This window comes from Catharus ustulatus, chromosome Z, assembly GCF_009819885.2.
Source record: "Catharus ustulatus isolate bCatUst1 chromosome Z, bCatUst1.pri.v2, whole genome shotgun sequence".
NCBI classification, from domain to species: Eukaryota; Metazoa; Chordata; class Aves; order Passeriformes; family Turdidae; genus Catharus; species Catharus ustulatus.
In genome coordinates, this window is record NC_046262.2 from 376,312 (window position 1) to 399,320 (window position 23,009).

Consider the following 23,009-nt stretch of genomic DNA (forward strand, 5'->3'; position numbering starts at 1 on the left):
TGAAAAATAAACAATGCTTTTAGTATGGCCCTTAATAATGAAACCTTTATTACAATTATGGCATTTTTTTTCTTTTTTTTTTTTTAAAGTTTATATTTTTTTTTACTTGAAAACAACTCCATCAGGCATTGAACTGTAGAGCCATTGAAATAAAGACACATTCATTTACAGAAAACCTGCTTTTTTCCTATTTGCCCTGTTTCTGCAGCCTCCATTCCCAGTTAGTTCTGGTTCACAAACTCCTGCTTTTTGGCTTAGTCCACAAGTAAACCTGGTAGCCAAATGCCTGTTTTCACATGCCTCGCTACCATTCACCGAGGAGATGCAAGCAACAAAAATACAGGCCCAAGATGTATAAAAAAAGAGAGGAAACATGTATTCCCAATGCTATGTACACCCCCAGCACCTTGGCACCCATCCTGTTGGCAGAGGGGCTGGAGCTGTCCTGGATTTTGGAACCTCAAATGTTTTGTACTTGCAGGTGCTGAATTAACTCTGTTGGCTTGTCTGGGCATTCAGTCATGGGAAGGGGAATTCTCCCTGAACCATCAGGAATTCATGCAGGAAGGTCTGGGGCCAAAGAGAGGGAAGGAAGAGCCCAGCTGAGTTGATGCCACTTGCAGGGGCCACTGGCTGTCCTGAGCAGGGAGGGCAGCCCCCAGCACACTGTAAAAACCTTTAAATAAATCAGCTCCAGCTGTCTGGTGAGTTAGAGACATAAACCGGTAATTTGGTGATGGCATTTCCTCTTCCCTGCACTCCAGCTCTGCTCTCTTCCCTACAAAAACCGCTTTTAAAAATCCCAGCACCTGGCTCCCATTGTTGCCCATCCTGCCAGGCCCTGCCCAAGCACAAGGACAGGATTTGGGGCTTTTCTCACTCCATTGATAGTGGTGGTTTAACTTTATCACATAGATGGGAATGACCATGCTTCCACCTGTCTAGTCTGGGCTAGGATCTGTCCTGAATGGAATTAAAACACTGAAGTATTCCAAGAGTGATAGAAACACCTAGCTAAGGTATGAGCCACTTTGTGAGCTTCTTGTTATCCTTTAAAAAATGTAAAATTCAGTAAATAGGAAAATACCAAGCGGTGGAAATCAGGATCCACACTGAGGACGATGCCCCGGAGTCCCGAGTGGCTTCCTCCGTCGGCCACGGCAGCGCTGAGCTATGGACAGCAACACATACAAAAGAAGCAAAACCTTTTAAAAGTAGCATTTCTAGGTCTAGTGGGAAGGAACAACAAAATGAAGAGATTGAGGGCATTCAGCAGAACGCTAAAATGTGAACAGGTAGTAAAACATACTGAGTGGCTCATCTAGAAATGCAAAATGTTTCAACTTTGCAGCTGCACAAATCGCATCCACAGGACATGATAAAAGCTTCTGCACCGCTAAATACGCTGAAACCTTGGATGAGCAGTAGCTAAAAAGCATCTTTAAATTATGGAAAAGATTTTAGGGTGGGTTTGTTTCCTTTTTTAGAATTCTATCTGAAGAATCATTAAATTTGTTTTGGGCACTTTTTTAGACAACGGTTTGGCACTTCAAGATTTAGGTTCTTAGGCACAATGCGACAAGGTGAGTTTGGCCAGTCCTTCACCGTGCATCCTGTAGAGCAGCTGGAACTCTGCAGGCAGCTGGTGGGACTCCTGCCACTTGGTGGTGAACTTGGTTCCCTTCTTGTCGTAGTAGTGGTACGGGAGGTCCTCCCGCGTGTTGGGGTCGAAGCCGAAGGGCCAGAATCCGTACAGGTGGATCTCGTCACATACGGCCGAGGCCAGGGTGTACATCAGGATCCCTGTGCTCAGCCGCTTCGGGGACAGGTGCTTGTTCCTCCAGTACCTGGCAAGGCAAGAAGCTCACTCAGAATCAATCTGCTCAGACATCACTGCTCTGAAGCGACCTGACTTGCCAGGCCGTGCCTCCCACATCAGTTAAATTTGCATTTGTACAAAGAGATTTATTAGGCCAGTTAAATTCAAGGCAAGCACACCCACCTGTTAACGTGCTGCATGATATTTCCTGGCCAAGCCAACTGGACCTTCAGCTGCCCTCTGTGCTCAACGAAGAAATCCACCAGCGTTCGCGTGACTGTCGCCGACGTGTGGAAGAAAAAAGCGGGGATCCAAAGAATGGCCCCATCCAGCTTTTTCAAACTTAAAAAGAAGTTGTTGCGATCCTGAATGGTCAAGAGGTTGTTGTAATACTTCTCCAGGATGCTGGGGTTGAAGGTGGTAAGGTTGGTTTTCCTTCCAACATCTTTCTGGAAAGCCTCGGTTGGAGCGAAATTGCAGCGAAAGACAAAATCGGATTTATCGATTTCCTGGCCGCACTGGCTCCCGGTCAGGATGCCGCTGTTGCCAACCACGGCACAGATGTTGTAGTGCTTGTTCAGGATGGGAGACACGTCAGGGAGCAGGGACCTGAAGTTGTTGCTGATGGAGAAAACGTACTTATGGCTGGAATAATCGTAGTGCATCAGCTGCCCGATCCGAACGCTGCTCTTGGTCAGAGAAAAGTTTTTGATGACATCGACATGCTGAAGGATTTCTTGCCTAAAACATAAGCAAAATAACACAAAACATGGAGTTCTAGTTCCCCTGGTTTTGCTGTGGATTTGTTTTCCACCTAGACTTATGTTTTTAACTTTTTTGTTTTTTGTGTACTGAAGTAGTTTCCTGAGCAACATGGTGCATTAAATGAATATAAACAGATGGGAATGAAGGAGCTGGCTCCTCACCTAGAGCTCCACTGGGTTTTACTGGCTGGTCCCTACTGAGGCCAGACTGGCTGTGCCATGCCTCTTGGAGTGGTGTCAGGATTAAATGATGGGATTGGTGCTTAGGACAAGGTGTGCAGCTCCCACTGAGCACCCAGCTGTGGGCAGTGCACTGCACTGCTCTGTCTGCTTTGTGCTGCTGTGTGTGGGCCTTCATCCCTGCTGCAGCCACAAGGCACGTGAAGCAAACCCAGGATGTCCAACTGAATTAACAGGAGACAATTTATAGACATATTTATGTGCTCATTAACAAGCTTCCAATCACAAAAACAAGCAGCAGGCGCTGTCTCCATCGATGCAAATGTAGTTCCTTAATTCACATTTGGGCAAGCACAGCAGCACTTTTACCAGGGTTATTAGGGATACTTACAAAGCAAGCAAAACCAACCCTGCTTGGGAATTTCCCTTGCAGGGCATAAAATTAGAAGCTGAATAGGACTTTATTTGCTTATGTTTATGGAAAACAAACAGCCATTCCTCCAGCTCACATCCTCCAATGTCTGAGCATTAATGGAGTCCCACTGGGTGCCCTAATTATGGGTTCTGGCTGACGGACAAGTGCAAAGGCAGCTCCTGAGGCATCAGCTCCAATCGTCACAGGGGTAGCACAGGGACAGCATGGAGCTGCTGGTGCCAGGGATGGAGCACTGCTGGGGGTGGCCACTGCCACACAGCCTGGGAGCTCCTGGGGAAAAGATGGGGCAAAGTGCCACCTGCTGTCTGCAGCCCACGGCTCCTGAGGGCAGCGAGTGCAGCTCTGCCAGGGAATTGCTTGTCCTGCTGTCCTTGGACAGGGGCCTGAAGGGAGGGGAAAAGCCCAGACCCTGCACTGAGAGGTGCAGCCAGATTCCTGCTCCCCAGGTGGGAGTGTGAGCACAGCCACAAGGCAGGCCCTAAAGCAGCAGGACAGAATTACAGTCCAAGATGGCAGTAGCTGTCTGAAATGGCTACATGGTTTTGTTTTCTTTTACAGAAATGTTGAATATATGTAATCAGCAAATAGATGCGTGTCTAAAGAGCACAAAGCTGTGTGCCTGCCCCCGCAGCTGGAGCGGAGCTGGAGGCAGGAGCAGCGCTGCACTTGCTCAGAACTGCCAGCAGCTGGGAAGTTTCTGTGTGTGTGTTTGCCTCCATGAACACAGCCTTGCATGGCTCTTACAGTGTTTCCAGTCTTAAAGCACAGCAATTTATCTGGAGTAATGACAATCCCACTTGCACACCAGGAAACTGGGTCAGGTTCTAGTACAATAACGTGTGCTGCAGCCTGGTGTCCTGCTCTGAAATCATCCAAGTCTTTCAGGCCAGCTGCAAATGTCTGGGGAAGAGCTCTGCTTCAGCCTTTGCCTCTTGCTGCTGGCACATTGCTGGGAGCTCAGAGCACTCAGCAGGGTGCTGCACTCCCTGAAGTGCCCGTGGAAGGGGGACAGCTGGGCAGTGTCCCCGTGCTGCTCACCTCTGGTGGGCGAAGGCGCTGCGGTTGAACACCCACTTGGAGGGCTTGTCCTGCAGCTCCTGGCCCAGGGAGTTGGTGATGGGCACGAACGAGGGGTCCAGGAACTTCAGTGCGAACTGGGACCTGCAGTGGGGACAGGCAGCGGGACATGCACACACATGGAGACGTGTGGGGACACACAGACAGCCATGCACACACATGGAGACGTGTGGGGACACAGAGACAGCCATGCACACACATGGAGACGTGTGGGGACACAGAGACAGCCATGCACACACATGGAGACGTGTGGGGACACAGAGACAGCCATGCACACACATGGAGATGTGTGGGGACACAGAGACAGCCATGCACACACATGGAGACACCCACGCACACCCGTGGAGACATCCACACTGCACACATGGAGACACCCACACTGCACACATGGAAACATCTATGCACACACATGGAGACACACACATAGCACACATGGAGACATCCATGCACACACATGGAGACACGTGGAGACACCCACACTGCACACATGGAGACATCCATGCACACACGTGGAGACACCCACACTGCACACACGGAGACATCCATGCACACATATGGAAACACCCACATAACACACATGGAGACATCCATGCACACACGTGGAGACACCCACGCTGCACACATGGAGACATCCATGCACACACATAGAGACACCCACACAGCACACATGGAGACATCCATGCACACATATGGAAACACCCACATAACACACATGGAGACATCCATGCACACACATGGAGACACCCACGCACACACAGACACCCACGCAAGGACACAGCGCACATGCACCCACAAACCCCCCGCAGACACACCCCACACACCCCACACACCCCACACCCCGCACAGCCCCGCACAGCCCGAGCCCCCCGGGCCGTTCCCGGCCGTGCCCGGCCCGCCCCCGCGGCCGCCGCCATCAGCACCACGGAGAGCGCCGGGCGCTGCCGCGGGCTGGCTGAGGCTCTCTGGCTGTAGCCGTGGCTGTGCCGGTAGCTCTGGCCGTGCCCGTGGCCGTGGCCGTGGCCGTGGCCGTTCCCCGCCCGCCCCGCCGCTCTCCGGCCGCTGTCCCTGCCCCTGTCGGCGGGCCGGGCCGGCAGGGCACGGCGGGCCGCGCCTCACCTGAAGCCCGCGTGGAACATGTACATGCGGGGCCCGGCGGCGCCGGCGGCGCGGGGCGCCCCGAAGATGTTGTCCTTCTTGAGCGACACGTAGCTGATGAGGGACAGGATGAGCAGCGCCACGCTGAGCATGACGAGCCCCAGCACGCTGGCCACCCGCACCATCTTGCAGCTCCGCATGCCGGAGGCGGCGGTCCCCGCGGCTGGGCGGGTGCGCGGCGGCCGCGCCGCTACATTGGGGGCGGCGGCGGGGCCGGGGCCGGGCCGGCTCCGCCGCGCTCGCAGGAAAATGGAGGGACGGGGCGGTGAAATGGCAGCCGGGAGCGCCCGCACGGCCCCGCTCGGCCCCCCCGCTCCTCTCGGGCACGGCACAGCGCCCCGGGGACCCCCGGCGAGCCCCCGGCACGGCCGCGCTGCCTCCCTGCGGGCCCGGCCAGCCCCGGCAGGCCCCGGGGCCAGCCCGGCCCAGCGCGCCCACTGACAGCGCCGGCTGTGCCCCAACGTCCCCAGGGTCCCCTCAACAGCCCCGGCAAACCCCAGCAGCCCCCAGCAGCAGCTCCCTCCCTCCCCCGTGTGCTGTGCCCACCCTGACATCCCCAGTGCTCCCCTCAGCAACCCCGCGGTGCCCAGGCCGCCCTTCCCACGGCCTTGGGGTGCACCCCCCAAAGCCTGGCATGGCCCAGCCTGGCAGCCACAGGGACCCCATGGAGCCCCCAGAGAGACATCAGGACCCCAGACAGGCGTCAGGGCCCAGCGGGGTCAGACACGGGGGGCCAGGCTGCTGGGGACACTCTGGCACTGCTGGGGACGCTCTGGCACTGCTGGGGACCCTGTGGCACTGCTGAGGACCTTGTGGCACTGCTGGGGACGCTTTGGCACTGCTGAGGACCTTGTGGCACTGCTGGGGACGCTTTGGCACTGCTGGGGACCTTGTGGCACTGCTGGGGACCCTGTGGCACTGCTGGGGACGCTTTGGCACTGCTGGGCTCCCTGTGCCTCTGCTGGGGACCCTGTGGCACTGCTGGGGACCCTGTGGCTCTGCTGGGGACCCTGTGGCTCTGCTGGGGACCCTGTGGCACTGCTGGGGACCCTGTGGCTCTGCTGGGGACCCTGTGGCACTGCTGGGGACCCTGTGGCTCTGCTGGGGACCCTGTGGCTCTGCTGGGGACACTCTGGCACTGCTGTGACTCTGTTCCCCTGCTGGTGACCCATGTCTGGTTGGGTGCTTGGCATCCCCAGCTCCCATTTCCCTGTGGGAGTCTGTGCTGGCTCAGAGACCCCTCACTCTTTAAAATCCTGGCATTTGGAGCACAGGTGGTTAAACTGCCCCCTAAACCAGAGCAAATCCCCTGTGAGCTCCAAGAGAGCCCTCTGCACTCACATTGATGTCTCATGAACGTGACCCCTGCGTGCTGCATCGCTCTCAGGGTTTCTTCAAACTCCATTTTTCCCCTCACAAAGCTCCCCCAGCCCCCTCTGCCTCTGAGCCCCGGGTTCACTGAAGTGCCTCATAAATAATAGATCCTGTCTTTGTAGCCCCGTCCTTGCTCTGGGCTATTTCCTACCTGCTCTCCATGCACGGAGCTCTCTTTGAAGAGCAGGAGCACGAGGAGCTGGCAGGGCTGGGCTCTGCATCACTGAGGTTCTTCAGCCTGCAGTGGGAGTTCAGCCAGAGTACGGCCTGGGGTCTGTGTCTGACTGCTCTGGGGTGCCTGTGGCTCTGCTGGAGTGAGAGAAAAGGCTGAGAATGCAGGAAACAGCAGTGGTTTGGTACAGGACATAGGTGTTTTATGTGGCTGTCACCTGGTGTGTGTTACTGTGCACCCAGTGCATGGTGTCCCAGCTCCAATGTGGATAATGCTGTCCCAGGGAAATCCCAGGTTTGCCAGGATAAACCAACTGCAGGCTTTTGCTTGAAATATTTTAGAAATCAGTTCTGTAACATTTAATATCGTCTCCTGTAGTTTCTGGCCTTGAGTCCTGGGGGTAGGAATAAACCCTGGGGTCACAGTCCTGTTCACTCTCCTGTCTTTTCTCTTGCAGGAGAGTTTGCAGCTGCTGGATTGGGAAAGACCATTCAGTTCCAAGCCCTGTCCCATATGGCCAACAAGAGAAGCAGCTCTACTGCAGTGTCACCACTTTTGGGTTGGGGACAGCTCAGCTGGAGCAGCCTGGAGCTGGAGCAAGGACATCAGTGGCATTTCCCCCTGATTTGGGAAAGGACCTTGGGAAGGTGTTTTGGTGAGAAATGTTTAAACCCTGCCGTGTGCTGCAGCCTCTCCCCTGACCCTCAGCGAGCCCCAGCCCCACCAACAAGTTGCAGTGGAAACAAAGGCAGTTCTTGCTTCAGATTCTTCAGAGATAGCAATATGTCAGGAGCCCCTGGAGAGGCTGAAAGTAAATGAATCAGTGCTAGAAAGTGAAGGATATCATCCGTGCTGAATGGTGAAAAGGAGTCCTGAACAGTATCTTCATTGATTTTCCTGTAATTGACACAGAGCTCGGCTCGCCGGAGGCTGCAGCGGGAGCGGGGAGGCCCAGGTACCACTCCTGCCTCAATTAGGCAGCTCCAGAGGGGTGTGCTCTGCTCACAGGGTGCTCTGCGAGCTGCCTTGGGGACAAGGGCCAGCCTGGAAGGACGTGCCCCAGGCTGGCAGCAGTTTCCCACCTCCCTGGGATAGCCCCAGGTGCGAGGAACCCTCAGGTGGTGAGAAACACCAGCCCTAAAGTCAGGGAAATCCAAATGTGGTTAGCTGAGATCTGAGCTCTCTGTGTGCCTTCTGTGTGAAACCTCTGAGCTGGGCAGTGGGACAGAGCCTGTCCCGGCACTGCAGGAGGGATGGAAGCACAGAAGGAGCAGGAGCACCAATCCACTTCACAGCCCAGCAGCCTAGGAAAGGTTCCCACTTTCTGACTTATTCATGCCAAAGGTACACGGTCTTTATAACAGTGCAGGAAATGTGTGCTTTGAAGGTTTGCCCCCACTGAAATCCACGTTTTCCAGGCTATCTTTGCAATTTCTCTCCCTCCTTTGTAGCTGCTGTTTGGGGTCTCGGTCTGCCTCACAGCACACCGAGTGCTTTTAAAGTCTCTTTAAAACCAGGTGCTTGTCAGCCTGCTGGGGTGTGAAGATCCATGAATTTATTACCGCGAGCATTCTCCGCTTGGACTGCAGAGGTGTTCCCGGGGGAAAGGTGTGAGGAGCGAGCTCCTGCGGCTCCTGGGACACCCTGCAGGGGCAAGGAGCCCTTAAGGCGGTGGAACAGCCACAGGGGCAGGAACAAACAGGGGACACACACACGGGACCCCAGTGGGACCCCGGGAGCTCGCCCCCCTGAGCCCCGCGGTTTCCCTGAGTCACTCCCTGCCCGGAGCCCCGTTCCTGCTGATGCAGCGCCGGGGTCACTAAATGCTTTGTTGAACGCCTGCCCGCGGGTGCCTAAGTGCTTTCAGCCTGGGTGGCTGCTGAATCGGGTTTCCTGGGACAATTATTTTGAACATAAGTACCCAAAGTCTGCTCCAGTCCTTTACTAAGTGCTTACGTTATTTTGTTTTAAAAACCTGGCATTACATCCTCATCCCTGTGGTCAGGGCCGTCCCAGAGATGTACTTATTTTAATTATATTTGGAAAAACGCTTGCTGGGCACCAGGGGCAGGTCTAAAACGTGCAGGGTTTTCTCTCAGCCTCTGAGCCCCAGGCATGGGGTCCCATCCCATCAGGAATCTTTGGGAATTCAGTGGGAAACAATGGGAATAGTCCTGGTATGCTCATGAAGGAGGGTTGGGGTGTGTGTTGCTACCTGCTTCACTCTGCTGCTCTTCCTGCAGGACCAGGGTTAGTTAAGCCAGGCTTGGCAAGGCTGGCAGGTGAAGGAGGTTCCTGGGGCCTAGGAGAACAGAGACAGCTGTCATTGGAACAGGGGAATTGCCAGTTCCCAGGTTGTTGTTCACTCTTCAGCTGGTTAAACCACCAGGAATGCTTCAGGATTGAAGCTCATCGTTTCTTTTAATAGCTCATTACATTTTAAAACCATCCCACCACCTGCATTAACGTCTCCAGTGTGCCACCTCCTTCCCAAAGAGACCCCAGAGTGGGGAGTTTATTCCAGAGGCTGCACCACAGGGATTCATCTGTCTGTCTGTCTGTCTGTGTGTCTGTGCCCACTGTGGGAAAGCCTAATGAGAGAGCTGGAGCTGGGAGGAGCAGGGAGCGATTAGTGGTGTGCATGCAGCTGAGCTTCCTGCAGATTACTTGTCTTTAGGCCTAATCCCCGGTCTCTTCATTTTTTTATGGAGTGATTATCACAGACCACGGAATGATTGTGTAAAAATTAATCCTGGGGGATGAGATCAGGTTTGGAGCTGCAGTGTGCTGCTGGCCAGGAGCTGTAAACAAACCTTTCCTGGAGTGAGGGAATTGTGCTCCAGTGGCTCCCTTGTTTTCCCTGCGCTGGGGGAGCTTTACCCAGCGCTCCAGCTGGGTGCAGGGGCAGCAGATCCTGGGGTGGCTGGGGCTCAGCTCCCAAAAGGCTTTCCAGGGCTTCCCTGAGATGGGAGGGGGGCTCTGGAGTGCTCAGGGGGCTTTGGCAGGACAGCTGGAGCTCTAGGCTCCATCCTCAGGGCTCAGGTTCAAGAAGGTGCTTAAGCCCAGCATTAGGAGCGCACGCCATCCCCATCCCTCTGCCAAGCGTGATGGATCTGTAACTATTCTGAAGCCATCCATGAATATTGCATGTGGATCCACTTATTGGAGCCTCCCCTGCATGGCTGCCGGGGCCTGGTTTAATGTTGGGCTGTCAGGAAATGCGAGCCAGGGAGGAATAATTGGGGATCAGCCCTTTTGGTGCCAGCAGGCCAGGGGGTGGGGGAGAGGCAGGGAGCGAGCTGGGGTGGTCTGGGCTGGTTTAAATCCCTCCTCAGGTGTTTGATCCCTGGAAGCACACATGGCTTTGGGACAGGGACCACCCTGTCAGCCTGTGTGGAGCCACAGGAGGGAGAGGGGACAGTGACTTGGAGCCTTGCTGCCAACTTCTGTGTTTCTCAAAGCCCAAAGTAGGAGCTGCTGCTGTGGTACAGAACACCTGGTGGGAAAGCAGCCCAGGGGGGCTGTGCAGTGATTGCTCTGTCAGGAGCTGAGGATGCAGCCTGGGTTAATTTGATGCGTTAATCAGCAGGAGAGGGAAGGTTTGGCTGGTGCTGGTGTCCCTCCCGTTCACACCATTGATTTCATTAGGATCTGCCAGGCAGCAGCCAGCGGAACTTGGCCCCCTTAATTAAGACGACTGTTGCTAAAGGCAGAATGATGGAAAATAATTAACCCTGTAAAAAAAAAAAACCCCACGATGCTGAGAAGGAGAGATACATAATTCAGCAATCAGGAGGCCATTATGCAATATTAATTGCAGCCAGCATGTCTGAGCAGCGCGACACACCGTGAGCTGCTGCTGGTGTTCAACCAAGAGCCCAAAGTTTCACCCTGGAGTAAATGTCCTCCACAGTGGGGTCTGGGTTCCCAGAGCTCCACAGATATGCTGCTTCTGCTGGTGGAGGCTCAAGCAATTTCATTAATTAAAGTTCTAATTGTGCTAAGGGAGCTTTGACCTCCTAGGAGGACCCTTGCCCTTCTTTGCCAGGGAAATTGGATTATTCCTCCTGGTGCTGATTGTGAGAGCCTTCTCTGCTGCTAAAATATTCTCTCCTGAAGTTGTCAGCACCCAGCAGCAGGTGGAACTGGGTGGTACCCAGTCATTAAAAAGTGTCAGCAATTAGTCAGGATGATGAACTGACACAGCCATGGAATTGCTTCCAAGAAAACAACTTGGAAATCTCTCCCAGGTGCTGCTGTGGCCCATCACATGCCCAGCTGTGCCAGGTCCATCAGGTGCTGCAGTGAGGGCAGGAGGAGGCCTGGCTTGCTGGACAGACAGACAGACAGGGTCATGCCAAGCCCCTCCCCAGCAGAGCCCAGCTGTGCTGTCCCTCTGCCCTTCAGCCTCCCCTCCTCACACACTAAATCAAGGGATTACTTCCTGACTGACTGTAATTTTATTTTGCAGCTCTCGCTAATGAGCTCTTTGTGTAATGTATCATAAATTACTTACAGCAAGATTTTTCTTTTACTTAGAATGGGTAAAAAATCGGCCCTGGCTCCAGCCTGTGCCCGCCGTGCCCACACCGCACTGGATTTTTCCAGCCCGAGCTCAGCTATGCTCAAGCCCTAATTTTGCAGATAAACAGCTTCTATTTCATTAAATGAGCTCTGCACAGAATGTTTGTCTTAGTTATTTCCAGAAAATTAATTCATGGGGCTTAATCTGTTTAGCATCTGATTAATGGGATTTTTAATCACCCATAATAATGATAATAACAGGCTTAAAGTAATAACCCAGGCAAAGGTGTGTATTTGTCTTTTCTCTGCCCGTGGTCCTGACAGCCATCAGTGCTGTACAATAACTCCAGCTATTTGGCATTGTTCCTTTCCTATCTATTGATCAGGTGGGAAAACCAGGCCTCTTTGGAATGGCTCTCATTTAACAACGTTTGTAAAAGCACCTGTTAGCAGAGAGGGACTTTGGGAAGCAGCACTGGCGGCTCCTGGAGCCAAAATGCACCCAAACTGCTCTGGGCTGGGCCACACAGGTCTGAGAATGAAACACCTAAAATCAGATTTGGTACTGGGCATGGCAGGGGGCACAGCAGGGATGTGTTGGAGAGTGGCTTTAGAGGGACAGCTGCTGTCCTGGCTGGGACACCCTCTGCCTTTCTGGGGGCAGAAACTCCTTCTGTGGCTGGTTCTGTGGCTGGTTCTGTGGCTGGTTCTGGCTGTGCAGGTGAGGGAGGGATCAATAGCCAGGCAGGCACGTGCTGGGGAGGCTGGAGGCATCCTCTGCCTCTCTCCAGCTGAAACTGGAAAGGGATGGATCGATCTTGGACTCTTTTCGGGGTGAGGGGAAATTGCACAATGAAGATGGCTTGAAAGAATGAGATGGATGGGAGTTAACTGGAGCTCATCCTGCACGGGAGAGGGAAATGCAGCACAAATGGTGATGTGAGTGATCCATCTGTCAGTCAGGGCCTTTATTGTGAGCTCCATCACGGCAGCACAGCACTGCTGTGGGCTCTGGTGTGTGCAGCCTCAGCAACCCCACAGCACAGCCCCCAGCTGCCCTGCCCTGCCCTGCCCTGCTGGGTCCCAGCAAGGACAAGACACCCACACCAGAGCAACCTGGCCATGGCAGCAGGTGGCTTCAAGGCTTTAAGATCCCTTCCAAATCAAACCATGCTGGGATTGTGTGGTTTCCCATGCCTAGAAATCATCCTCCACACCAGAGGCAAAGCCCCAGGGCATCAGCAGGCCCAGAGGTGCTTTTTTCCATAATTCCCTTTTTCCCCAACACCCCTTCCAGCTCCTGTCCCTGCTCCTGTCCCTGCTCCTGTGGCTGCTGGGGAAGGCAGGGATGAGCTGTCCCTGGCACAGCAGCTATAAATTCCCAGCCTAGCAGGTTCCAGGCTGATTGCCTGTCCTGCCGGAGTCTCTGTGTAAATGAGGCTTTTCACAGATGACAGATAGAGCTGCTCCTGCGGAGCATAAATCCCGGCAGCCCCGAGTGCAGCCACAGGCTGTAGCACAGCGCTGTTCCCCAGCCCCGAGCCCGGCTCCTGGGGATGACACAGCGCTGCCTGGGTCAGAATTCCTCTGCAGTTAGCTCTGGGGGCACGGCCGAGCCGGGCTCTGACCCAGCACTGGGGCTTTTAACTGGCACACGGATGTCCCAGTGCAGGAACTGGCACAGAGCAAGAATTGGCACAGGGATATTCTGGTGCAGGAATTGGCACAGCGATTTTTGGTGCAGGAATTGGCACAGGGATGTTCTGGTGCAGGAATTGGCACTGAGAAAGAACTGGCACAGGGATTTTTGGGGCAGGAATTGGCACAGGAATGTTCTGGGGCAGGAATTGGCACAAGGATGTTCTGCTGTAAGAATTGGCACAGGGATGTTCTGGTGCAGGAATTGGCACTGAGGAAGAACTGGCACAGGGATGTTCTGAGGCAGGAACTGGCACAGGGATTTTTGGGTGCAGGAACTGGCACAGGGATGCTCCAGTGCAGGAACTGGCACAGGGATTTTTGGGTGCAGGAACTGGCACAGGGATGCTCCAGTGCAGGAACTGGCACAGAGATTTTTGAGTGCAGGAACTGGCACAGGGATGCTCCAGTGCAGGAACTGGCACAGAGATTTTTGAGTGCAGGAACTGGCACAGGGATGCTCCAGTGCAGGAATGCTCCATGCTGTGCCCTGTGCCAGACTTGCAGCAGGGAGCACCAGCAGTGCCAGGGAAGGACACAGGGCCCCATCCAAAGGCCTGGCACGTCCTGAGATGGGCACAGCTGTGCTGTTCACACCCTGTGCCACCAGGCTGGATCAGGAGCAGCTGCTCAGCCTCTGCCCTTAACCACAAACCCAGCCCAGCCCCTGACACACCAACACCGACCTGTGCAGCAATCAATCTTGCCACCAGCCAGGGCACTTCTTCCCGGAGAAAGCCAAAGTTTGCAGAGGCAGGCACAATTTTGGGGATGCTGTCCCTCTCCCAGGGCAGCTGGCTCTGCTGGCAGCCGCCGGCACTCCTGCCGGGCCGGGAGCCGCAGCCCGGCGCTCATTACTCTGCTCCCAGATGAACAGTAAGTCTCTGCAACAGTACTTACAGCCTGTAATAATATTACTGCTCGCTCTGCTACATGGTCCCTCAGTCATTTTTTCAATTAAAAAAGGCCCAATGCTCTATTAACCTTTTGCCTGCTCCTCCATCCTTCACGGGATGGCAGCCGTGTGTTGGAGCAGGCATAGATTACTGCAAAGCAGCACCGAGCCCTCTGTCACGGCCACGATGAAGTGTCATTTGTTCATTTCAAAATATGAGCCAGTTGATCAAATTCCCCACCTCTGAACCGCTGCTGGAATCTCTTTGTTACCCTGCAGGAGGCGGGCAGAGCTCTGCCATCCCTTCTGTCCTGGGCAGGGGTGTTGTGTGCCCAGATCCTTCAGCACAGTAAATATTGTCAATAAATACATCTCTGCATTGCCTGGCAGGGAGGAGCTGCTGTTCCTGTGGCTGTGTGTCCCATCCCACCCAGGTTCCATGGGGATTTTCCTGGCAGGGCCCTGGGGGTGCTCCCCATGTCCCACCGCTGCCAAACCCCGCTGGGTTTTGTTTTATCCCCAGCTCTTTCTGATTTGCTGCTTTCCTTCCTCTCTCAAGGCATCAGCTACAGGGACTTGTTAGACAAGAGCCCTGGATGCTGCAGTTTGATTTCCAGATCCACAAATACCAGTGTACAACACATTATTTGCTAGAAATTACCTGGAGCTCGGCCCTTCGGAGCTCGCTGTGCTGTGCAGAAGAGAGACCCTGCTCCAATCAATATCCTCTCCATGGTCTCTGCCTGTCCACTGGCCATTATTGCACGGGCTTTATTTTGCTTACAGTCCCAGCTGCATCAGTGGAAGAGCTCCAAGTGCTTTGGAGGTGGGTTTTGAGCTCTAACCCTCTCCCTGGCAAGGTTACAGGTCCAAAAAAGATGATATCCATAAAAACTGCTTCAGAAAAGTGCAGCAAAAATGCCTGTCTCTGTCTCTGTCTCTGTCCCTGCAGTGGAGAGAGCAAAAGAACAGAGAATTTGCAGCACCAACTCCAGTTTGGGCAGTGTCCACACACATCCCTTCCCTTCCTGGGGCTGTGTGAGATCAGATTAGCTGGGAGCCAAACCAGGCAGGTAAATGGGGATAACTGCACATGAATATTGAGCTTTATCTTACATTCAGAATGCTCATTTACCAAAGGAATTTCACTCCTTGATCCTACCTGTGGTTCCTGTGTCAGTGGGAAGTCTGGGAAGCAGCCTCAGGTTAAAGGTGCCTTGTAACTCCATCATTTTTCCTGCATTTCCAGCATTTTTCCAGGCTGGATGTGCCTCCTGTTTGTGGGACAGAGCTGCTCCCCGTGCTCTCCCTCTGCTCTCCCTCCTTCCCTTCTCACTCCCAGATTTATTATTCTACAGCAACTGTGTTGAATTGCATTTGAAATCAATTAGCACAGGTACTCAGAGATGAATGTTCATGCTCGGAAAAAAGGTGATGAAAACATACCATTTAAATAGAAATCAATTTCCCTTTCATGTATTTCTTCCTAGCTGCTGCCCTGAAATTAATAGTTTTTAGATATTTCTGCTCAGAGAGGAGAGGCTCCCCTCGTAAAGCACTTCCCTCTCCTCCTCCTCCTCCTCCAGGAGGAAATGCTTCAGGTGGAGCTGACCAAAGGATCCTTTGGAAGCCCTGAAGGAGGAATTTTCCCTGGGCTGGAGCAGCTCTCAGTCAGGAGATGACCTTTGCTAGGGTGCCCTAAAACTGACCTGTCCCCTCATCCCCGCTCTTCCCCAGGGAGCAGCACTTTAATGCCATAATCATTTCATTTCTTATCTTCTTTAGGTTACAAAATCTAATCCCCAAATTTAGGCAAGCATCTGTCCCCCTCATTCCCCACAAGGCCCCAAATGATGGCTCAGCCCCGGTGCCATGCCCTGATCCCTTCGATCTGGTTTTCTATCGCTGCTCTTATTAATCTCCTCCTCCTCCAATCATTTTTCCTCACCATCTGTTTTCCAGCAGGACTCCCGTGCTTAGGGGAGGACCCTGAGCCCTGGGACTCCCTGCCTCTAATCCTGGCCTCTCCCCTGACCTCCTTGAGTGGCAGTGGAAGTAGGACAGCAGGGAAACCGAGGTGCTGCTGGGCTCTCCTGGGGAAATGAATTAGGATCACATTTTTAGGAGATGGGGGCACTTTTCCTAACGGTGAGGGTGCTGGAGAGGCTGGAGGTTGTGCTGGGATTCTTGTCTGTGGGACAAGAGCTCTGAGCTCTTCCCTGCTCATTCATTCTCGTTTCCCATCCCCTCTGGATGCCCCACAGGCTGTGCCCCCTCCAGCAGCCTCAGGCAGCAGCAGCAGGCAGTGCCTGGGGCCAGGGGCACATTCCCTGAGCCCTGAACTGGGCTGTGTCCTCGGGGCTGGGCAGGGATGCCCCAGGTCCCCTTTCCCTGTCCCAGGACCCCCATCCAGCCTCCGGGAGCAGCTCAGCAGCGCTCCAGGCACAGGGACACCTTGCAGGCAGTGCCCTCATTTCCATGGTTCATTTTTAGACATTTTTGAGCTGTGCCTATGATTTCTCGGAGGGAAATCAGGTTTTCAGCCCAGGCCCTGGTTGCACAGGTCAGAATGAAAATGTTCACATCCTCAGTGTTTCTGGTCTCCAGCTATTGATCGCCGTCTCCATTTTCCCCACTCTCGCCTTGATTCCTGCCACTGCCTATTTTTGGTTTATGCTTCCTGCCAGCAGATCCTTCTGGAGCTTTCCTCAGCCTCCTGCTTTGCCTCCCACCGGCACTGCAGCATCCCCAGCCCTCCCCAGGCCCTGCTGGCCGGCTCCCAGGTGGGCCCACCCTGCCCATGGAGGGGCTTTGGGAGGCTGGGCTCAGGTTTGCACTTCCAGCACACATTTTAACCCAGAGATTTAATTCACCTCCCAGCTAGCCCCCTCTGTGTTGCTAGGATTTGTATCCCCCTTTTATTTTTAGATCTAGATATTTGCTGCAAGTATAGATTTCCACCCTTCTCTCGGGCTGGCAATCACTCTGTGTGGGTAGGACTGCAAATCGCAGTTATTAAATCTTTGCACAGCAGGCTGAAGGCTTTTCTGGGGCTCTGTTTGCAGGGTGTAAATAAGTCTGGGGTATCCAAATCCCTGTCCTGGACCCCACCTATCAGTTTTGCCACGCTGTGATCTCTGCTTTGCCCATTTTCCCCTCCCTGTGCTGTTTGTTCCCCGCTCAGAGCGCGGGCTGGCAGGCTCGGAAATCAATGGAGCCCTGGAGTTTCAGGGCTGTGTGGGGACGGCTGCCACCTTCCCAGGATGGCTGCTGACACAAGATAAATCGCCCTGCATTTTTTGCCAACGTGCCATATTTCAAACTCATCATCAGTCCGGCATCACCTCGGCTTCCTCCAGCATCCCCTCCGTGATTTATGGCCCCGGGTACCGACACCGATTGTACATTTCTAATCCTCTCTTGTATAATTCCTCTTTGCTGCATTTCCTTAATTACCCTCTTTGTGACCTTCCTTTTGCTGCCTTACCCCGCTTCCAGCTTGCTCCTGGGCCCCCTGCCCTGGCCTGACTCCTCCGTTTAATTTACGGTGTGAGGGTGGTTGATTCCCCCGGTGACATCGGGGTTTGGGGCTGGAGCAGGGCTGGGAGCTGCTCCTTGCCAGGCTGCATTTGGACAAAGGACATGGACAGTTTGAGCTGCTGAAGCCACCCCACCATCCCTGCCCTGTGTGTCCCAGTGCTGGCATTTGTCACCTCTGCTGGCAGCGATTCCAAACAAGGGAAGCCACGGACACATCCTGGTGGCTCCTGGATCTGGGACACCAGTGCTGCAGGGACACAAAGCCATGGCAGGTGCCAGCTCTGGGATCCTGGACCGAGGCTGGAAAAGCCCAAATGTCCCCAAGAGCCACGTCCAGAGGGCTTTGAGTCCCTCCAGGGATGGGAATCTGGGCTCGGCTGGGGCCTGAGGGCAGAGGGAAAGCACAACAGTTAACTTTAAGGAATCACTGGAACATCTTCTTCATAATTAATAAATGGGAGATGTTACTGCAGCTAATCAATAGAGTTGTTAGAGGGAATTGATCGCTGGGGGAACTCTTTTTGTGGGTACCATTTTTCACCTCTGTAGAACAAAGGGCTCCCCGGGGTGCTCTCACCGTGATGGGCACGGGGAGCCCCAGGGAGAGGCAATTAATGAATTAACTCATTCAACGAACTCATTAACACCCTGGGAGCCACCTCAGCCCGTGCCACTTGTGCCACTTGTGCCACTTGTGCCCTGGAATCTCATCCCAGGATGTTTTCCCAAAGGATTTTTGGGTGGGTCAGCTTTTCCATGACATGTCCGAGCAGGAAACATCCCTCTAGCAGGAACTTTGTAGGGTGACAATGAGCACAGTAAAACCCTGGGACTTAACATTAAAGGGTTTGCCTTGGGAGATGAAATTTAAAGAGCTTGTTTGGGGTTTTTTCCTTGTTTGTTTTCTTACTTTTTTGGGGTTTTTTTTGAAGTGGTTGGTTCCTTTTCCTGCCGGAGGAGATGTCGGTGTCCTTGTCTGGCTCCCAAACGAGTCTGCTCCAGCTCAGGGCTCCAGGCTGGCTCTGGCTGAGGGCAGGAGCTCCGTGCAGGGACAGGGACAGGGACAGGGATGGGACTGTGACATCACCCAGGTGACTCTCCTCAGCCACAGCTGCTTTATGGCCCTGCAGCTGATCCCAAACTGAGGCAGCTCCAAGCTGGCTGTCCCTGGAGCAGCACCCGGGCAGCCAGCCCTGCCACTTACTGCTGTAATTAACTCCAGCAAGCAAATCTCCTCTAAATCAATCACAGCCTGACTAAGAAATAAATCCTGGCTCAGTCACTACCTGCAGAACGTGTAGACAAGGGTGAGTGGCTCTGATGTGCCAGTGCCTTGTGCAGTGGGGGAACCACGGAGGGACACGGGGATCCGAAGGTGATGCATTATTTAAAACTTCAGGGATAATAAAATTCTGGAGGAGACTGGCCCATTAGCTCAGCGTCCCCATTGACATTTCTCCCACTGTATTAGGCAGTGTGTTAATGATTTTATATTCCCTTCTGACTCCCCACTCATTTTTCTTTGTCTTTTTGTCGTTTTAATGGGGCAGTGGGACACGTTCCCGGAGCTGTGGATCTGCTCCCATCCTCACTGAGGTGTGACAAACCCAGGGGTGACAAACCCAGGGAGCCACAGGAGAGAGAGAGAGATGCTGCAGCAGTGCTGGCAGGTCAAGCCCTCGGTGAGGGGCTGGCACACCGCAGCTCTGAGCCCCCAAGGCACCCCAAAGCTGAAATCCTTCACAGGGAGGAGCAGGGATGTTCCAGGCCCTGGGGACACATCCTGTGCTCCTCTGTGTCCCTGCACACACTGCAGCCTCCACTCCCGCATTTCTCATCCCGGTCGAGGGTACAGTGTCAGCCCGTGACCTTTGTCACACCCCAGTGCTTTCTGCCATGTAAATTAGGACCTTTTTTTCCCCCCATCTGGACAGATAAGACGGACTCTGACTCGGCCGTCTCGGAAGCCGATATTTATTGTGAGCCCACCGCTCCTCTCAGCAGGTGGACAAAGATAATACTGTCATTATGTGCTCAGAAAATGCTTTGTAAAATTTGGTAAAGTCCGCCAGATAACATCTGCCTCGAGGAGCGCTCCGCTGTAAACAGGGCTTGGAAAAATCGCGCCCACCGCTTCTCGGCGGGAATATCGATTTTTGGTGTTGGAAAGGGTCAAATTCAAATGGGCGGCACAAAGAGCGGCTGCAGCTCCCGCTCCGCACAAAGAACAAAGTGCTCGGCGCAGGAGCGCGAGCGGGAGCGGGGCCGGGGCCGTTCCCACGGGAGCGGGCAGCTGCTGGCCCCGGGGCTGCCACTGCGGGCACGGGACACGGGGACAGGGGGTACAGGAGGGTACAGGGACAGGGGGATACAGAGACACAGGGATATGGGGATACAGGGATATGGGAGTACAAGGAGAGGGGGACCCAGGGACAGGGGGACACGAGGACACAGAGATACAGGGACAGGGGGATACAGGGTCACAGAGATACAGGGACACAGGGACATCAGGACACAGGGACACGGGGACACCAGGACACAGGGATATAGGGACACAGGACACAGGGATACAGGGACACAGGGATATCAGAACACAGGGACACAGGGACACCAGGACACAGGGATACAGGGACACAGGGATATCAGAACACAGGGACACAGGGACACCAGGACACAGGGATACAGGGACACGGGGATATCAGAACACAGGGACACAGGGACACCAGGACACAGGGATACAGGGACACGGGGATATCAGAACACAGGGACACAGGGACACCAGGACACAGGGACACCAGGACACAGGGATACAGGGACACAGGGATATCAGAACACAGGGACACAGGGACACCAGGACACAGGGATACAGGGACACAGGGATATCAGAACACAGGGACACAGGGACACCAGGACACAGGGACACCAGGACACAGGGATACAGGGACACAGGGATATCAGAACACAGGGACACAGGGACACCAGGACACAGGGATACAGGGACACAGGGATATCAGAACACAGGGACACAGGGATATCAGAACACAGGGACACAGGGACACCAGGACACAGGGATACAGGGACACAGGGATATCAGAACACAGGGACACAGGGACACCAGGACACAGGGATACAGGGACACAGGGATATCAGAACACAGGGACATAGGGACACCAGGACACAGGGATACAGGGACACAGGGATATCAGAACACAGGGACACAGGGACACCAGGACACAGGGATACAGGGACACAGGGATATCAGAACACAGGGACACAGGGACACCAGGACACAGGGATACAGGGACACGGGGATATCAGAACACAGGGACACAGGGACACCAGGACACAGGGATACAGGGACACAGGGATATCAGAACACAGGGACACAGGGACACCAGGACACAGGGATACAGGGACACAGGGATATCAGAACACAGGGACACAGGGACACCAGGACACAGGGATACAGGGACACGGGGATATCAGAACACAGGGACACAGGGACACCAGGACACAGGGATACAGGGATATCAGAACACAGGAACACAGGGATATGGGGACAGGGGGACACAGGGACACCAGGACACAGGGACACCTTTGGGCACGCAGGTGCACACCAGCAGAGGCGCTCTGGGCACTCCCATCTCCTCTGTGCCGATCCCACACCCCTGCTGGCTGGCTGTGACCAGCCCTGATTGCTGCAGCACCCACAGCACAGGCTGGGAGCACTGACAGCTCCGGTGGGACCAGCAGCTCAGCTCCTGTCCCCCAGGAATGCCCTGGACACAGCTCCTGCTCTAACGGGAAGCACAAGGAAGCTGCTGCTGGAAGGGTTTTACAGGAGCACGTGGCAGCTCCAAATCCCCTTCATTATTTATTCATATTCCCATTGGACAGGCTGGGGCTCGCACGAGACACCATCGATCGCTCCTGCTCGGAGAGCACGGGAGAGGGAACCTGGGATCGCTGAAATGGGAACCTGGATCACTGAAAGGGAACTGGGATCACTGAAAGGGAACTGGGATCACTGAAAAGGGAACTGGGATCACTGAAAGGGAACTGGGATCACTGAAAGGGAACTGGGATCACTGAAAAGGGAACTGGGATCACTGAAATGGAACTGGGATCACTGAAAGGGATCTGTGATCACTGAAAAGGGAACTGGGATCACTGAAAGGGAACTGGGATCACTGAAAGGGAACTGGGATCACTGAAAAGGGAACTGGGATCACTGACAGGGAACTGGGATCATGAAAAGGGAACTGGGATCACTGAAAGGGAACTAGGATCACTGAAAAGGGAACTGGGATCACTAAAAAGGGAACTGGGATCACTGAAAGGGAACTGGGATCACTGAAAGGGAACCTGGGATCACTGAAAGGGAACCTGGGATCACTGAAAGGGAACTGGGATCACTGAAAGGGAACCTGGGATCACTGAAAAGGGAACTGGGATCATGAAAAGGGAACTGGGATCACTGAAAGGGAACCTGGATCACTGAAAGGGAACTGGGATCACTGAAAGGGAACTGGGATCTCTGAAAGGGAACCTGGGATCACTGAAAGGGAACTGGGATCACTGAAAGGGAACCTGGATCACTGAAAGGGAACTGGGATCACTGAAAGGGAACTGGGATCACTGAAAGGGAACCTGGGATCACTGAAAGGGAACTGGGATCATGAAAAGGAACTGGGATCACTGAAAGGGAACCTGGATCACTGAAAGGGAACTGGGATCACTGAAAGGGAACTGGGATCACTGAAAGGGAACTGGATCACTGAAAAGGGAACTGGGATCACTGAAAGGGAACTGGATCACTGAAAAGGGAACTGGGATCACTGAAAGGGAACTGGGATCACTGAAAAGGGAACTGGGATCACAAAAAGGAACCTGGATCACAAAAAGGGAACTGGGATCACTGAAAGGGAACTGGGATCACAAAAAGGAACCTGGATCACTAAAAAGGGAACCTGGATCACAAAAAGGAACCTGGATCACAAAAAGGAACCTGGATCACAAAAAGGGCAGCCCTGGTTGGATGCTCTGAGGCCCAGCCCATGCCTGGCTGCATCCCTCACTCCCTGCCTGCATCCCTGGATGGATGTGGGAACAGCAGCAGCCAGGCAAGGTCCATCCTTCACCTCCAAATCCCAGCACTGCCGCCACAGAGCCTGGAGAGGGGGTTTCAGCTGCTCCCAAATCCATCTCCCACCTCATTATTATGCCGGGCAATTTTTCATTCATGGGGAATCTACGGCAGCATTTTAATGTGAGAAGCTCCCTGCTCTGTTTCTCTTTCCCTGAAGAAAAATAGCTTAATTTCTGCAGTCTGATAGATTTTCCTGAGCCTTCAAAAGGTAGAGAAAGACTCTTGA

At 53.9% G+C, this 23,009-nt stretch overlaps 1 protein-coding gene and 1 long non-coding RNA gene across 2 annotated transcripts; both read right to left on the minus strand.

Moving 5' to 3' along the window:
* ST8SIA3 (ST8 alpha-N-acetyl-neuraminide alpha-2,8-sialyltransferase 3) lies at positions 1-5,618 on the minus strand. The gene is made up of 4 exons (XM_033086272.2): positions 5,393-5,618; positions 4,238-4,360; positions 2,003-2,560; positions 1-1,847 (listed from the first exon to the last, which is right to left on the minus strand). Exons 1-4 carry the CDS (start codon positions 5,569-5,571, stop codon positions 1,565-1,567), a joined length of 1,143 nt encoding a protein of 380 aa, XP_032942163.1. The 5' UTR covers positions 5,572-5,618; the 3' UTR covers positions 1-1,564.
* A 976-nt stretch (positions 5,619-6,594) lies between these two features.
* Positions 6,595-15,021, minus strand: LOC117010556. The gene is made up of 3 exons (XR_004420707.1): positions 14,756-15,021; positions 9,193-9,279; positions 6,595-7,114 (listed from the first exon to the last, which is right to left on the minus strand). It is a non-coding gene; the product is annotated as an uncharacterized LOC117010556 (long non-coding RNA).
* Positions 15,022-23,009: the final 7,988 nt, after the last annotated feature.

Excerpts from the sequence above, each read along its gene's own strand:
- ST8SIA3 (XM_033086272.2), bottom strand. The coding sequence starts at position 5,571 with ATGCGGAGCTGCAAGATGGTGCGGGTGGCCAGCGTGCTGGGGCTCGTC. Across the intron at positions 4,361-5,392 it reads ATGTTCCACGCGGGCTTCAG|GTCCCAGTTCGCACTGAAGT; the intron begins GTGAGGCGCGGC and ends TCCCCACTGCAG. Across the intron at positions 1,848-2,002 it reads ATCATGCAGCACGTTAACAG|GTACTGGAGGAACAAGCACC; the intron begins GTGGGTGTGCTT and ends TTGCCTTGCCAG.